This window comes from Temnothorax americanus, unplaced genomic scaffold (genome assembly GCF_048541705.1).
Source record: "Temnothorax americanus isolate GAGA-0224 unplaced genomic scaffold, ASM4854170v1 Scaffold27, whole genome shotgun sequence".
NCBI lineage: Eukaryota > Metazoa > Arthropoda > Insecta > Hymenoptera > Formicidae > Temnothorax > Temnothorax americanus.
This window is the reverse complement of record NW_027509411.1, coordinates 164,345-181,479: the sequence shown is the minus strand read 5'-3', so window position 1 is coordinate 181,479 and position 17,135 is coordinate 164,345. Positions and strand designations below refer to the sequence as shown.

At 31.9% G+C, this 17,135-nt stretch overlaps 1 protein-coding gene across 7 annotated transcripts in view; it reads left to right on the top strand.

Annotated features, from left to right (window-relative positions):
- Positions 1-17,135, top strand: part of Slow (epidermal growth factor-like protein slowdown) — a 23,475-nt gene extending 6,340 nt beyond the window's left edge. The window contains exons 2-9 of one of the 7 annotated variants that reach the window (XR_013257480.1): positions 12,967-13,029; positions 13,258-13,343; positions 14,224-14,319; positions 15,494-15,619; positions 15,695-15,781; positions 16,044-16,117; positions 16,187-16,287; positions 16,874-17,010. Coding sequence is in view for 5 of the 7 variants with exons in the window: in XM_077409698.1 (XP_077265824.1) it covers positions 12,967-13,029; positions 13,258-13,343; positions 14,224-14,319; positions 15,494-15,619; positions 15,695-15,781; positions 16,044-16,117; positions 16,180-16,287; positions 16,874-17,011 (778 nt within the window). In the remaining 2 variants the exon portion in view is untranslated. Of the gene's footprint in view, positions 1-12,966; positions 13,030-13,257; positions 13,344-14,223; positions 14,320-15,493; positions 15,620-15,694; positions 15,782-16,043; positions 16,118-16,179; positions 16,340-16,472; positions 16,538-16,873 lie in introns of those variants that run through there. The other 6 variants (XR_013257481.1, XM_077409699.1, XM_077409698.1 and 3 more) reach the window with 6 other exon arrangements.

Genomic DNA, 17,135 nt, shown 5'->3' with positions numbered 1-17,135 from the left:
ACATTTTAATAATTGCGTTTTGAATATGTCGTGTCAATATAGCTGCGAACGCACTTATAGCGTTTTTCACTGGCAGAGCCGGTGCGCACTCAGTGCACATTAAAGCCGTCGTACACAAACCAACGTAAAGTGTATGTTTAATATAATCGGGTTAAATCATGAAATCCTCAATATTCTTTATTGCACTGTTTAGTAAAATATGTACTGAGTATTTTATTAGTCGAAATATTTGCATTTTACTTTAAATATTAGAGACTAAATCAGTGTACACACACAACGGCTTTAATGTGCACTGAGTGCGCACCAGTTCTGCCAGTGAAAAACGCTATTATACATTCGCGTAATGCCTTTTTAAGTGTTTAAATATTATTTTTCATGTGGCGTTATGTTTATCGAAAATATTGATTCTGCTACGTATGATCAATAATGAATTTTTATTATTATGATTTTAATTACAACTTTGCAATAGCTTCAATAGTTCTACATCTAATTATATATGAGTCTTACATGTGTCAAATCGAATATATTAAACATGCATATTACATTTGTATATTATTAATCTTGTTTTTTTATTTAACGTGTATGCAAAGTTGTTATTTAAATTAAAAGTAGTGCTTCGTCAAAATTTCGTGGAAACGCCGAAAGTGTCGAGTACATCCGCATAGTGGAGAAATAAATTAATAAAAGTAAATTATTGAGCGCAACTACGTGATAATATACACAATACATATAATTAAAATATTACATTAACGATACCGCTAATTTAATTTAATGGTTTTATTATCTATAAAATATTCGCAGCGTATTTTTTTTCTATTTAAACTTACAAATTGTCAAGAAGGTTTTAAATGTTTTTATATAATTGTTTTACTATATCTTTGTAGTGCATAGATATTGTATCTGTTGTATCATACATATATATCATTATTGATATTTGCATATAAAATAAAGTGGATACAGTTAAGATTTCCAATTTCAAATAACTCATAAATGTGATCTTTTTATACGCGTTAACTTGCTGTCAGTTAGAAATTTTTGGGTTATATTCGCGTAGATCTTATTCTACTAGTATATTTTATGCGTAAAACTTGCAATTTTTTATGTTCTATTTTACACTCACTTTTACAATTCCGTCTTCGTGACGTTAACAAAGTTCCTTCTGATCAGTGAATGAGAGAAGAACCAAAATGCACAAAAATTCCATGGCCACAAATAGAGCACTCCTTTCGCACACTTGCGTCTTACTCTTTTCTCCCTTTTTGCTAACCGGTATCCCGCAGGATAAACATATCAGCGCCGGCCGTTCAACCCTGAAGATACTCCAAGAGATGCGCACCTTCCAAATTCGTCACGCGTTAAGTTGTATAGCCAATTTCTAGAAATTCTTCGATAATAAAAAAAATATACAGAATAATTTAAAGATTTGCATAATGATGATTTATTTTTTCCATAGTGAGATATTAATTAAATACTAAAAAAAACTTGAAATTTCGTAAGCAATTAATAATTATAGTAAATTTAAACAAATTTTACTTTATTTAGGCTGCGGTCCATTTGATGCTATAATACAAATGCTTCGAAGCATTCTTCTTCTCCTTTCTTTCAATGAAAAAAGAAGAAGAAAAAGAATGCTTCGAAGCACTTGTAACATCAAATGGACGCAGCCTTAGATAATGTAATTTGAGAAAAAATTAAAGATACTTAATGATAAAAATTAAAAACTTATAATACACGATGATTTCACTCAGTATTTTTATTTAAAAAAAATACAAAAATTTCAAAAAAAGTAGAAGGGAATACATAGAAAATAGTTTGATACTATATATAGTTTGCACTGTATTTCTTCTTTCAAGATATTTATCTTCGAAAAATTCAACTAATTTTGAACTACGAAGAACCAATCAATTTCATTATTACAATAACTCTATATATAGAATGTATTAATTATTGAAAAGTTAACAAAAATCAATATTCCCGACATTGTCGACTGCTTTCCAAAAGTTTTAGAATTTCAAACATCAGAATCTTCACATGATCTATGTATATACATGTATATATATATATATATATATATATATATATATATGTGTGTGTGTGTGTGTGTGCGTGTGCGTGTGCGTGTGCGTGTGCGTGTGCGCGCGCGCGCGTGTGTGTGTGTGTGTGTGTGTGTGTGTGTGTGTGTGTGTGTGTGTGTGTGTGTGTGTGTGTGTGTGTGTGTGTACGTGTGTGCGCGCGAATGAGTGTGTGTGTGCGTGTGTGTGCGTGCGTGCGTGTGTGTGTGTGTGTGTGTGTGTGTGTGTGCGTGTGCGTGTGCGTGTGCGTGTGCGTGTGCGTGTGTGTGTGTGTGCATGTGTATTTTCCGACTCATGACCTTATAATTCCTACATCTCGTGCGAAGGCCGCGAGCATCGATCGCACACTAGATCGAGGGAAGACGTACAATTTCGGTGGACGTGCAAGCACTCGACATTGAATCGTATCGCTATCAAAGCGATCCATCGGTCCCCTGACAGTCGCGGGCAAGTAATACCGATTGCAAACTAACAAAGCAAAAAGATTGACGTCAAGTGGTGCAGCGAAGAGCAAAGAATGATATTGATGAATATATACATATGTACATACGTGTAACAAGAATTTATGAAAAAGTTATAAAAAAGTATTAAAGTAAAAAATAAAAAAAGTAAAAGTATTAAAGTAAAGAGAATTAAAATTAATAAGAAAACTTATTAATTTTAATTTTAATTTATATATTTTATTTGCAATTATATTGCTCATTTTATCAATTTATTTATTTACGATTATAACTGAACAAAACATTATCAAATAATCTTTTATTTTATAGTTGAAATTAGAAATGCATGTATGAATTTGAAATATATATATTTGATAAATGATATTTAATAAACAGATTTGATAAATGGATTTAATTTATTAAACAAATTTAATTATTAAACAAATAATAATTACGAAAATTATGTAATTTACATTTATTAAATAAAAATGCAATAGAGTATACTGCGCCATATTTCTTTACGTCGCAGTAGGGAGAAACTGAGGGATGAACGATCGAAGTGAACACTTGCAGCTTGATTCCGCCACGTTCGATGATAGCGGCTTCATGTAAATCCATTAACGTGAACTTTTATCTGCGGGTTGCGGACGCGAGGGGTGAAAAGGTCAAAAGCGAGAGAAGAGAACGGGCGGATAAGGCGTGAGATGCAGGTAGTACACGTGCGGGTATAGGTACAGCGCTGACGCACGCGTTATGAATTTGCACGGACAAATGCATCAGGATGAGTATTTTGCGGTTAGTGGCCCTTTTTGTTCGGCTTCGATTTTCAATCTATATTTGGTTGAAAATACCGCCATAAAAATATAAAAAAAAAGAGAGAAAGGAAAATAACGCGATGGAGGAAGATTTTGTGACTGGACCTATATTTCTTATAAAAAGATGTTTTTGTATCATGACTAACTTTAAACTTATGCCAGTAATCAATAAATTTAATGTTAGATATAAAAGAGAAACGATAATTAACATTAACTTAAAGAGACATGACGAGATATTGAAGTTTTATATGGTAATCATTTATATACATTCACTTTTTGCTTGATTAGATAGAAATAGCGGCGTGAAATCTTTAAGCATCAGAATCAAGATAAAATTGAAGATCTCGTAGTTTATACACGTGATGTCAATCACAACGATATTTTGCATTGTAATTGTGTAATATTGTTCGCCCATTGACTTTGCTTGAAAGTTCACGCTTTATAACGCTTCGCTCGTTGCTCAACCTAGTCTAACGAGTGAAATCGAGCTACAACAGAATTAATAGACAACTACGAAGTTTATGGACGGAACATACGGCAGGAGGCAAATGGCGTCCGGGAACGTAAACTGTATCCACCGAAGAAAATGAGCGAGCTAGGCGATTCCGCATATGGAGATGCAAGAAAGTCGAGGTTGCTTTTTTCTGCTGAGAAATTGCCAACGTTTGTTCTTGGAATGGTCAAAACGAACGGCCGTTGAATGGGAACTGGTTTTTGATTCATCGAAAACAATGATTGGGGAAGTGCCAGTTGGATTCTAGGTCAAAATCCTAAAAATCATACGTGTTCGGTAAAATTGAACACTTCCGGCTCGATCGCTGCGAGGCAGTGAATCATTCGGACGAAACTAGTTTATCCTTTCTGATCATTAATTGTTAAATGACAATATTTAAATATTCTTATCTCGCTAAAAAAAACTATATATAATTCACGTTTAAAAAAATTGGCCAAATGTTTCGCAAGAATATAATTATTATTTCTAATAAAGTTAGCTGGTATCGTATAAGTGTTCAGAAATTTGGAATTATTAAACGTATCGATATATAGAACTTTTACCGTTCACAAAGATTACACGAGTAAAACAGAATAGTGATATAACCGTATCTATGCAATCTTTAATCAGAATGACATTTTAAAAGTTAATGAGAAATATCTTATATCCCATGTTCGTTTACAAAAATTTAAATGGCAAGCACGTCGTGCGCCGCATCATCGAGAAAGAAGAAGAAAACGAGACACGGGAGGCCAGTAATGAGAGACGCTGCGCGTCTTATTGGCACCGCGTAGGCGCATAATTACTTCACCTGAGCGGTAACCTGGGTAACCCGTCATCAAGCAATTTTGTAATTTGGAAGTTTTGCACTGCCTGCCCGCGGCTCCCGTTGCATCGTTGCGCATTCCGCCGAGGGAACGGCTTTCGACGCGCAAGATGCAATCTCTAAATGAACGAGCGGCGATTCGCCTCTTTCGCAAATATGGACTGTGCATTCTTGGATGGCGCAGACCGGCAATTTCTTTGTTTATGGAAATACTGAAGGCACCGACGCGCGACGCGACGTCAAATGAGTCCATGGGCGCTATCAGAATTTTTCCAAGAGCCTGACAGCAGAAATTTTTTTAACGTCATTACATTAAAAATCTGAAGCTTTAATAAACTTGATGGAAGACTGTGTTACAATATCTGTCTTGAATTTTGATGACAAATCAAAAATAAGAAAAACACTCAAAATATAAAATCAATTAATAATAATAAGGCAAATAAGAGCGGAGCGCCGGTATTAAAGCGAGTAATATACAATACAAAAAATATATCTTTAATACAAACATACAAAATACAGACGTTTAGGTTTTTTAGAACTTCTTCAGTGTGACATAATAAATAAATTTAAGATCTTGGAACAAGTTGTGAGAAACGTAATTTCGCGACATATGCTATTATTCAAACTTGGTAATCAAAATTGTGCCCTGACAAGTGGCTTAACCCTCAATTAGCACACATGTGCTAATTCGCACCACTTTTTCTTCGTTCAGCACTTTATATATTTCAATTTTTCATATAAAAATCACTTTTTTTTCCTAAAATAAAGAGCACTACTCGATTGCCAGGAAAATTTTACATAAATTTTTATTAAAAATGACTGAGATACGACAGTTAAAAGTTGTCAAAATGTCAGATCGCACTAGTGTGGCATTTGAGGTGGCTCAACCGAGGTGTGCTAATTAAGGGTTAAAGAACACGTCGACATTCTCACTACTCACTACATATGTTCCTCACTACTTGTTCTAAGTTCTTAAATTTATTTATTATATGTCAAACTGAAGAGGGTCTGAAAGTTAGAGCAAAACGTCTGCATTTTGTATGTTCGTATTAAAAATTTATTTTTTGTATTGTATATACAATATACTCGCTTTAACACCGGCGCTTTGCTCTTATTTGCCTTATTAGTACATAACTGATTGGTTTGATGACAAAATATTCTCTACAATATGTTAGACCATAAATAATTAAAAATTCACCTTTTACTATTAATTTTATTATTTCTGTCATATAATATTACTTTAATACATCTTTAATACTTTATAATATCTTTTTTACTTTATAATATCTTACTCGATTTTATAATTTTTTACATCTCTTTTTTGTTTTTTCTTATTTATATTTAAATTTATATATATTTTTTCAAATAAATAAATAATCCTTTTTCCTCTTTTTTTTCTATTATATAAACGTATAAATTACAGGGTTCTATTGTAATAATAAGTATTCGTATAAAGCTTAAGTAAATTACGTAAATATTACCGGATTATTGGCGAACCGATTATAATGCAATGAACAGCGCAGAAAGGGGCGGTCTTAAAAAAAGATTCATGTAAGCAATACTTCAAAGCGTAGATCTGAAATTAGCGGGTATGAATCACTGCGAGCCGCCTTAGCCAGATCCGAGGATCGACGACCGACTCTCGTTAGCGAACATATATCGTCGATTTGCGGTGCCGGATTGTTTAGACATCATTCGTTCACACTCCTCCTTCACGGACATGGCACAGCATGGCTGCATAATTCGAGAAATATAAAAAAGAAAGATAATATATTCTATAGAAAAGAATCTTTATAATAAAATAAAGCTGTTGCTCTTCGTGCTGAATGGCGCTGCGATAATATTACATGAAGAATAATATATAGCTCGAAAAATATTTACGGATGGAGCTCTTTTAATGCAGAGGGTTTGCATTTTTATACGTATTATGTAAGGATAATGTGCAATATTTCAAAAGGAAAATATTTTGAGAGTACATGGAACCCATCTGATCGCCTTAAAAATAACATCGGTGCTTTTGTGATAAGCTGTATGGATGCAGCTGTGCGAAGATGAAGTTACCGTCAAGAGGTGTTATCGAGTCTCGTAATTGAAACGCGCAATACATAGGTGCATTATGGCGCTCGAGCCTTGAATCCTGAAATAAGATACATCATAATTTTCAAGTAGCTCGTACAATTTCTTAGTGGTGTGCTTCAAGAAATCGTTATACGTATTGCGCGTTTATTACATTTCATTAGAACGGTACTAAGTTATCATTTTTTATAAAAAGCAAAAATAATAGTCTCAAGATAGTGTTTAATATGTAATAAATATAAGAATATTTTTATACAAAATGGTAATTATTATATAATAATTGACTATTTACTATTATATTTATTATTATTATAAAGTTGATAGAAATTAATTTAAAAAATAGTTTTAAAATATATATAATAAAACTTATTATACATATTTTGAAATGCTGTACAATTTAAAAATATTTTTTTACAACATAAACTTATTCTTAGAGAGAAATTAATATATGAACTTAGTGATGATTATCAATATAACTTAGTGCAATAATTATTTATCTTTTTTCATATTTCTTTTATTTTTTAGATATCTTTTTTAATACTTTTTATCCCCTAAGCTACAAAATTTACGCGGGGCGTTCTTTATTCGGCATGAATGGCATTTTGAAACTACTTGAAAAAAATAAAATGTCACGAGTGTCCCAGGACTGCGCATGATCAAAGTCCACTTGTAAAACAGCGGCCGATGGCCGAGGTAGTCATTGGAAAATCTTAAAAACAAATTGCCGTTCGGACACACGAGTGGCACTTCAACTCTCCAGTTTCTTTGTTCCGCCTCGCAAAAGCCAGTCGAGATTCCACGTGTTTTGCATGCGAACTGCTCGTAAAACAAATGGTCGTTATACTGCCGGCAATTACAATCGATAGCTTTGTCTGCCCTTTTATTGGCCCGATTGAATCGATGTCCTGGTACGCGCCTCGAAACCTTAAGTTATTTGTAATTCCTGATTTATAGCCTTATCGTTCGCGTGATGAATTTTGCTATTAGTCGCAAATCGAGGCAAAATTAATCGCTGATCTTGGAGTTTTCAATTTAAATTAAGAATTGCTCATAAAATAAACAATAAAATTTAACCATGAAACATGTCAATAAGAATTATTAATATATAAATTATTAAATTATTGGTATAATAATAAAAGTACTTAGTCTTATAATAAACGTATAAAAATGAATAAATAATAAAATAATGATGAAAATAAAAATAATAATAATTTCTCAAAATGTTACTTTAAGACATTGTTCTAATGCTTTTAATTGTTCATAAATAACAAAACAATATTTAATTTATATATATTAAAATACAATATATACTAATGTGCATTAATTTTTAGTAATACAAATATTGAAATTAAAAATAATTTTTATATTCTCTTACAATTAGTCATTTGGTAAAAATAGATTATTGATACGATAATGGTAAATATATGATAAATAAATATAAGTAACAATTTATAGTTCGTTGTATCCATTTAAAGGATGCAAGAGATATTAACGATAATGGAAAGTATATCATTATGACAGAATACAGCCGTAATCTTATAATCCGATTTTTATGAGTACATGGCTAATTCAGGAAAAAAATCGTCACACTTTGATCTTGTTAAATTGATCTCGTTAAATTGCTTGATTTACGACAGACCGCACAAAGTTGGAAACTGCGAGACGCGCTTCTGGATGACACCGCATCTGGGTGGTGCGCGAGAAAAAAAGGAAACGGCGGGACTAACATTTATGAGATCAGGCAATAAAAAACCGGTGTTTATTGCCACTAACCACCAGACGTGCAAGACGTGTCATGTATTTCTACGAAAATCTATGCTTTACTCCGTTTAGTTAGGATTTATTATTAATTTATTGAAGCTTCCGACAGGAAACTATATCTCTCAAATTTGTGATTTTTTTTACTTACAAATTAGAAGGTACTATTATTATTTATTAAATAATGGTAATATGTTTCACATGTGGGAATATAATTATTTAAAAGTATTCGGATATAATTATAATATATGACTAGAAGAACCGTGAAACAATGAGATACAAACAATAAAAATTAATAGATTTTACAAATAAATACATAGAACATATTTCTCATTTAATTTATTATTTCATTAATTTTACTGTATTAATTTATTATTATTAGCTATTAATTTCATAAAAATGCACAAATGTTAATTATAAATTAATACTTTACAAAATTTAATTATATCAAATAATTCTGTTTATATTTTTGTATCACAAAATTGAATCAAATTGTTTCTTAAGAATTTTCTGTTAAATTTCATTTACTTATTAGAATAGAACTAGTTTACAGAAATAATATCTATATACTTTCTCTTTATAAATAAACATATGCATAAGTCTGCATACAAAATACATAACATTATTTACAAATCTGTAACTGTAACTGCAGTAAACGTGTTTTATTTATAGCAAAGAGAATGTTGAAACATATAGGTACACATAATCAAACCCATTGAACCCAAGTGTCATATAGCTTTATTGGCCTGATAAATCTGGCGTGAATTATGAGATTCATAAAGTTTACAGAGCCGATAGCTGTCAGTTCGACGAAGAAACGTTTGTGCAAACTTGCCCTCGGTGACGCATAGACACAAAACGCAGTCCGCAACAATGTTGCGGAGAAGTTATGCAGCTCGTTAGACTTACAGGGACGGTAAAGGAAATTGTCGTCGTCATCGTCGGCGAAAATCTACGCGTGCAACAGATGGACGTAGGGAACGTAACAAACGACCGCGATAACACGACGTCACGTTAAGGGCTACGTGGCGCTGTTAGGAATGGTTCCCATTCCGAGATCGCCGCTAAGATTTCGGAAGCGCTTAAGAGAGCCGTAGACATGCGAGCGTCCAATGCACAGTAATTCATTCAGGATTTATTACCTTTCGGTCAGAACGTTGTGAACCGCATCACGCGATGGCGCCTTCGGTTTGTTACGTATACGATATGCGAGATGTTACCGAGATTTTATTACGTATTTTTTAATACGTTTTATTTAAAAAAATTGCATCTATCCATTATCATCGCCAAGCACATGCCACGTTGAAATATTCGACTGCTGCTTGAAACAAATATGACTGATTTTTAAATAACATGGATATAATTTTGTATATAATATTTAAATCTTTATGAATAAGTAATTCTACTGAGGAGAGATGCTGATTCCGCGCTTACTGATTATTTTCTCATTTTTGTCATCTCATATCAACGTAGGAAGAAATGATTAGGAATGCTGTTCAAGCAAGAGATGAGTGTCTTGAATCTTTCTATACAAGTGAACGCCTGTTTGTAGCGAATATGTTCCTCATTAGAATAACGTTTAAAATCAACGGAGACATTGCAATCGTTTTAGTCGACGTAAAATCGCCAATCATTCTGGCGTACTGACCCTTAACCCACGTCGCACAAAACTGGTACCGGGTAACTAGTTGGCGCATAAATGCTTTGGTCGATGAGATGAGAAGTTTTACGCGAAAAACTAGGATGTCTTGTCATAAATCATTTGCGCGCCGTAAATCTCCGGCGATTCTTATCACCGCGAGATACGCTCTTAGCTCTCGTGACAATTTCATTTTTATGTTTGTCAAAACGTCCGTCCAATGTCACGAAGGAAAAAAAGAGAGGAGAGAAAATCTTATCGGCGTTTACCGACGCGCGAAACGAACTTGTCAGAGCAACAGTCGAACCAGTATTCCCACACAAATGTCCCCTGAACCGTATCTGAACCCCCGTCGCGCGACGCGATTCGCGAGATTTTTTGCGAATCAAGAACACAGCTTACAATAAGCGATTTATGCACTTATATTAGAGAAAACTTGAGATAGTTATTGTGCATGAGGTTGAAATATTCTATTTATCATAGATAAGTGAGATATTAACAATAAGTGATAAAAGATAGTTTTTTGGCTCTCATGAATGTACATATATAATTTTATTAGAATCTCGCAGCATAGTATTGTATGTACGTATCAAAAAAGATTTCTTGTACAAAGAGTTTCATTAAAGTGTTATCTATGTATTGTATTGTAATCTTATTGATAAATAGAATCAATGATTACGAATTTCACATATTTTGATTATAGATTTTTTAATAGTTTTGAAGTCGAGATGTTTTCTAAAAAAAAAAAAATTGTTTTTATTACAAATTAAATACTTTAATACTTTAATATTTTAATTTATACCTAAATAAGTTAAACTTTAAATTAAGATTTCCTTCAAATTTCTTGTTGTTAATTAAAAAAATTAGTAACACAATACAAATAATATCAAACCGACAATGTTGCAAACGAACTACTTCTTTATTATTTTACTTTGAAGATAATAAACGCTTCATGGAATTATGCCAACAATATGTCAGTCAAAATGCAAGATTATTGAACGAGCTTATAACGGTGAAAGTGATGGCATCATGCAAGCCGTTCAAACAGTCAGAACATTCGCAATAAGCGATCACCTGCTGCGCTAATCCTTCTAATCCTTTCTCTCCTATATGATCATAAACGTTCGTCCTTACTCCTTGGCATATATACTCTTGCGGATTCTCGACATCTAACCTTGGCTTTCCTCAGACCACCTGCCATTAATGGAGAATGTTTAAAGAACCAGAGGTTCTGCATTTAGTATCTGAGGATCACAAGGCTGAATGTGACTTCCGCATTTGTCTTTATATAATTTACATTATTAAATCAAATATTATATTAAAAATGAAATCCCGAGTAAAAATATTTTTTAATCTTGTATCTCTCGATTCGCAAATGATTATGCAAATAATTATGCAAATAATTATCGTATATAAAAGATTATAAATGATGCTATGTCCGTGCGTACAAAGTAACACGTTACATGCATAAACGCGATATGAACAAAGACTTGAAATCGATGGAGCGTATTTAATGCTGCATGTGCGGTAAGAAAACGGGCCGAGAACTATGTGGACTACGAGTTAATATTTCATGGCGGCGAATTTGAGCGTATAAGTTTTTTATGCAGTCTGCAGTCACATCGAGCAGACTTACTCGGCGATAGATCGCCGTTCCTCGTGCCTGTTGCCGCCTGAGCATGAAACGAACGTGGACAGAGACCACCGTGTCCCCGCGGTATTCGTTGTTGCGACAGTAATAAATGTTCTGTCGCGTTTCAGCAAACACGACATCGACGTGGCGAAATACAATTTTCTATGGCCTGACGATGACGAAGTGGTTCTGTCGAGCGAGCATTCGTTTCCTTTATGAACCGTTGAGACGTTGAGAGCCTTCCGCTATCTGTGCCGTCGTGATACTTTCTGCTAAATGATATGGCGATATTATCAATATTTAATCTTGTTTCCAAGTCATAGAATGATATTATTCTTTTTGCTTCCAAAATATTGGTCCTTAATCACATATGCAATCTTTCATATTGAGTTCTGTCACGTAAGCTTAATTCCGGAGTCAGCTCGAGCAACGAAAAGCCGTAACATCGTCGCCAACGCAAATACTTATTTCAAACGTGTATTCAATCGGCCTTCGTATTTTACGATTTAACCGGTCTTCTGCGTATTTTACGATTCAAATGACTGCGCTTTAGCGAGCAGTTTGGCTGGAAGGGACACGACAAGGGATATCGTTTACGATGGCTATCGAAATAATCGACTTGCCGATTTAATTTCTCCATGCATCGCATAAGTCATATAATAACAAAATGCAAAGCTGAAATCGAGATGCGAGATCCAAAGAAAGGATTATTTAAGAATTCATGAAGGATTTTTACTGATAACATCTCTGTGATGTCTTTTATACATCTAGTTTGCTTTCAAACATAGCGATATTATTATTATTATTGTTAGTGGTTATATTATCACATATATATATATATATATATATATATATATATATATATATGATAATACATAGTTTTGTATCAATTTAAATAAACAACTGTGTCAAAAATAGATATCTTTTAAAATCTTTTCTTGGAAAAATTATTTAATATATGTACAGCATAATGTGTGTAAATCTAATTAGTCTATTAAATAATTTACTTTCTCTTAGACAATAATTATAGGATTTAAATTTTTCTTATAAATTTAAGCAATTTTTATGTAATTTATAATTAATATTTCAAATTTATATTATAAACTAATTACATCAGCATATAAAATCAATTTTAATTCACAGATGCATCAAGAAATTAATCTACAAAAAGTTGTTTCTTTTCTAGAATTAAAAATTAACAATTTGCATTTCAGGAGGCGAGTATGCACTAGGCAAACTCCTGCAGTTTCTCACCATCATCGAGAAAGACAAATTAGGTATGTTGCATGCCTCTCACAAAATTAAGAACTCTTTCGCTTATTTAAATTAAATAAATTAACTTATTTTACCTTAGAATAAATATTGTCTAAAAAAAATATTTATAATATAAATATTTTTAAGTTTACAAGAGTAATAAAAGATAGTTTTCCACTACAGCGTGTAATATTTTGTATGTTTTATAAATTACTTTTAAATAAATTAAAGAAATTTATGAAATATCCTAGATTAGTATACACTGAGATGACTTCTAGTTTCTTTTGTTGTCCGGGATGGTCACAAGCTACTCACTTGAGTTTCGGTTGTAATAAACGTAAGTAAATTTGACAAAATTTATTTCTAACATTTTGTAATAAATATAATTACAGAATAATTATATTTGTAAAAAATATTACATATATTAATTACAAATACTAAATGTTATTTTAATTTTTAATAAATAATTTAAAAAATAATTTAAAAAATTGGGTAATTATGCAGTATATAGGGGACCACCCTCCGATGACCTTGACCTTGACATATGTTGTCAAGGTCACCCTTCTGAGTGACCTTCAGAAGGTTTTAGCCCTCGGTCATTGTTCGTTAAAAAGTTATAAACAAAAAAAGTTTGAAAAATACAGCAGCTATTTTGAGTATTATTGGAAGGCATAAATAACTAATATATATGTGTGTGTGCCCTGCTTTAAAGAAATTGGGATTTTCTTTAAAGCAGGGCACACACACGTATATATTAATTATTTATGCCTTCCAATACTCAAAATAGCTGCTATATTTTCCAAACTTTTTTTGTTAATAACTTTTTAACGAATAGCGAGCGACGGCTAAAACCTACTGAAGGTCACTGGGGGTCATGACCTTGACAACATATATCAAGGTCATTAAAATCGGTGAGGTCGCCAAACTTTTTTTTGTTAATAACTTTTTAACGAACAATGACCGAGGGCTAAAACCTTCTGAAGGTCACTCAGAAGGGTGACCTTGACAACATATGTCAAGGTCAAGGTCATCGGAGGGTGGTCCCCTATACTGCATAATTACCAAAAATTGAGTTAACTTAAATTATTAATAAAATATGTAAATAATAAAATATAGAAGATAATGCATATTTAATATTATACTTACACATTTTTTTTACTCAACTGTGTTTTTCTCAACTATATAAGCCCATTAATCTTAATTTCATTGTTTTCTAGCCATATGCCCAATGCCATGTCTAAATGGTGGAATTTGTACATCGCCTGGCAAATGCACATGTCCCAAAGGATATGCCGGCAATCAATGCCAAACAGGTAATTTTAATTTTACTTTCAAATTAAAATTATAGATATCTAGATTGCACATGATACCTATCTTTCATTATCATGAACTTTGAGAAAATTACACGATTTATGAATTGAAGAGATTTGTATATAAATTACTGTATATATATAATATTTTTTAAATAACACTATGTAATATATATGTAGTCCACGATTAAAGCGGCAAAAAATAACGTCATATTGCAAAATAAAGCAGACTTAAATAATTTATAAAAATTTTTTTATTTAATTTAAAAATATTTAGTTTATCTATTATCTCAAATATGATAAGGTATTTATATGGCGAGAGACCTTTTGCTAAGTAAAGACAAGAAAAGTTTGACATTCATGCACATTTTAAATAAGTCGATCTTTTTGTCATAGTCGTGATTGCAATCTTAATAGTAAATAGCTCACATAATATATATGTATAAGAGAGTGGTGATCAAAACATCCGTGTAGAGCAATAGAATCGCTCGTAAATCTATCGAGGTTGCAACCGACCGATGCAGCAGGACATGCAGGACACTACTGCAATATACGTATTGTGCCGCAGTTAGCTTGGCGTAATGCTATCGAGAAGTATATCTCGTTCCACGTCGATTTAATTACGTCTGACGATACCAGGCACGAGAAGGCACTCGTAACCGAGTAATCGATTGAATGTTCTTCATGCTTTAACGAGGCGACGAACTCTCATATGTCGTTACTTTTAAGATCGATCGTCTCTAATTATACAAATATAATTATGTAGTAAATATAATTATGTATACAAATATTATTATGTAGTAATTTAATAAAACTACGATTTTAATGAAGCGATAAAAAAAGATGTAGGAAAAATATCTAGTTTAATAAAAAAGAAATTAGAAAATGCAATTTTTTATATTAAATATGGTGAGAATTGCAACATATTATATAATAAGATTCCAATTAAAGATAATTTCATGTACGTTGTATATAAAAATTAATCAAATAACATAATGTTGACTATACTTGTGTTCTTTTCTAATTTCAATTTACTAAAACTTTTATTTTTCAATTTTTAATAACTCTATTTTTTATTAAATTATTTAAAAATTAATTATTTATTTTTCGATAATATAAGGCGTGTTAATACTTTATGAAAATGAACTAAATATTATTTATATTCTTTATCGCGCAGATGTGGATGAATGTGTGCTGGAGAAACCATGCGGGCAACTTTGCACAAATCTACCTGGTAGATATCGATGTCACTGTAGAGTCGGATTTCAACTTCAACAAGATGGCCAATCTTGTCGAAGAAATGGTAGGTTTGCAAAATTTGAAACTTGAGACAGAATTATTCGAAGAATAGTTTTAAGAGTTGGTTTATTTTCTGCAGACACAGACGAAAATGCTTTTGAGGCACGCGATTTAGAGACTGATCTTCATGACGTGTCGGCAACAAAGAATCCAACTGATTTTCATGGTATGTATGATACAATCTTAAAATTCTGTTAAATTTTTATTTAAAATATATAAATTTTAAGATTGCTTTTAAAAAGATTTAATTCTATATATGTATAAACAATACCTCAGATTTAAAAATCTGTACACGCGCGGGTAGTTCTGAGTTATTGTTTACAATATTATAGTGAACATAATATACAATTCACGCCAGTAAAACAAAAAAAGTTTATAATAAAATACATAAATTAATATATAAAATAATGAACATCGATGAATTGCAGATACCGAAAATAAAGTTAGCGATGATGATCAAGACTACGAGGTCATCTTAAAAAGACTGATTAAATTGGAAAAGGTAGGTTAAAAATGTTTACTAATACGATATGTAGTTGATGAGGAAATATATTAATTCTTCAGCAAGTAGCCAGAAACAGAAAGAGAGATACAGAGGCTTCCGAGATGAACACTAAAGTTACATTGGCGGTCGAAAGTATTAACGAAATGAAGAGAACCGTCGAAAATGTGGTATTTGAGGAACATTAAAATATTATACACTTAAATCACAATATAGTGCACAGCAGAAATTTCCTAAATAATTTTGCCCATTAAAAATTATTTAGTGCATGTGAGAACTGAGAAGACGCGCATATAAATAATAACTCATATAAATAAATATGCGCAAAAAATATTTATTTTTCATTTCTTTTCAGATCTTGTTTCATCACTGATCTAATGTAAGAAGTGGTACTATTACTGGAAATTCTTTCTTTATTATATGTATATTTCTTATAAAATAAAAAAGAATAGATTTTCAGCATCCAGCATAAAAAACGTATATCATCTTGATATTTTGATATTACAATATTTGTGACCGATTTACTTTGTTGTGCAATTTATTTTAAAAATATCTCAATCTGTTACTTCAGTAACAGCGACTTTTACACATTTTCTCTTGGAAGAAACAAATAAGTTAACAAATGTTATGATTTAATAGTATAATTTTAATTCTTCTTTACTTTTTACCTCAAATTACACTATATTGAGATCAAAGTGTATTAGTAAAATGTACATAATTTATATTGTTTATGAATTATGCAATTATTTGTTCTAGCAACTGATGCAACAAGAAGTATATGACATGAGAAGCAAAATGAGACAATATGAAGCAGAAATGAGAAAAATACATCATCTGATGAATCGCGTCGCGGAATTAGAAAATCGTTTGAGAATACGTTGCAGATATCAATAATTTGTGCAGGATCGTTGAACTTATAGAGTTGCTAAAACGTCACGTAGAAATTATTATCAATACAATCTCTCTCTGTGTGTGTGTGTGTGTGTGTGTGTGTGTGTGTGTGTGTGTGTGTGTGTGT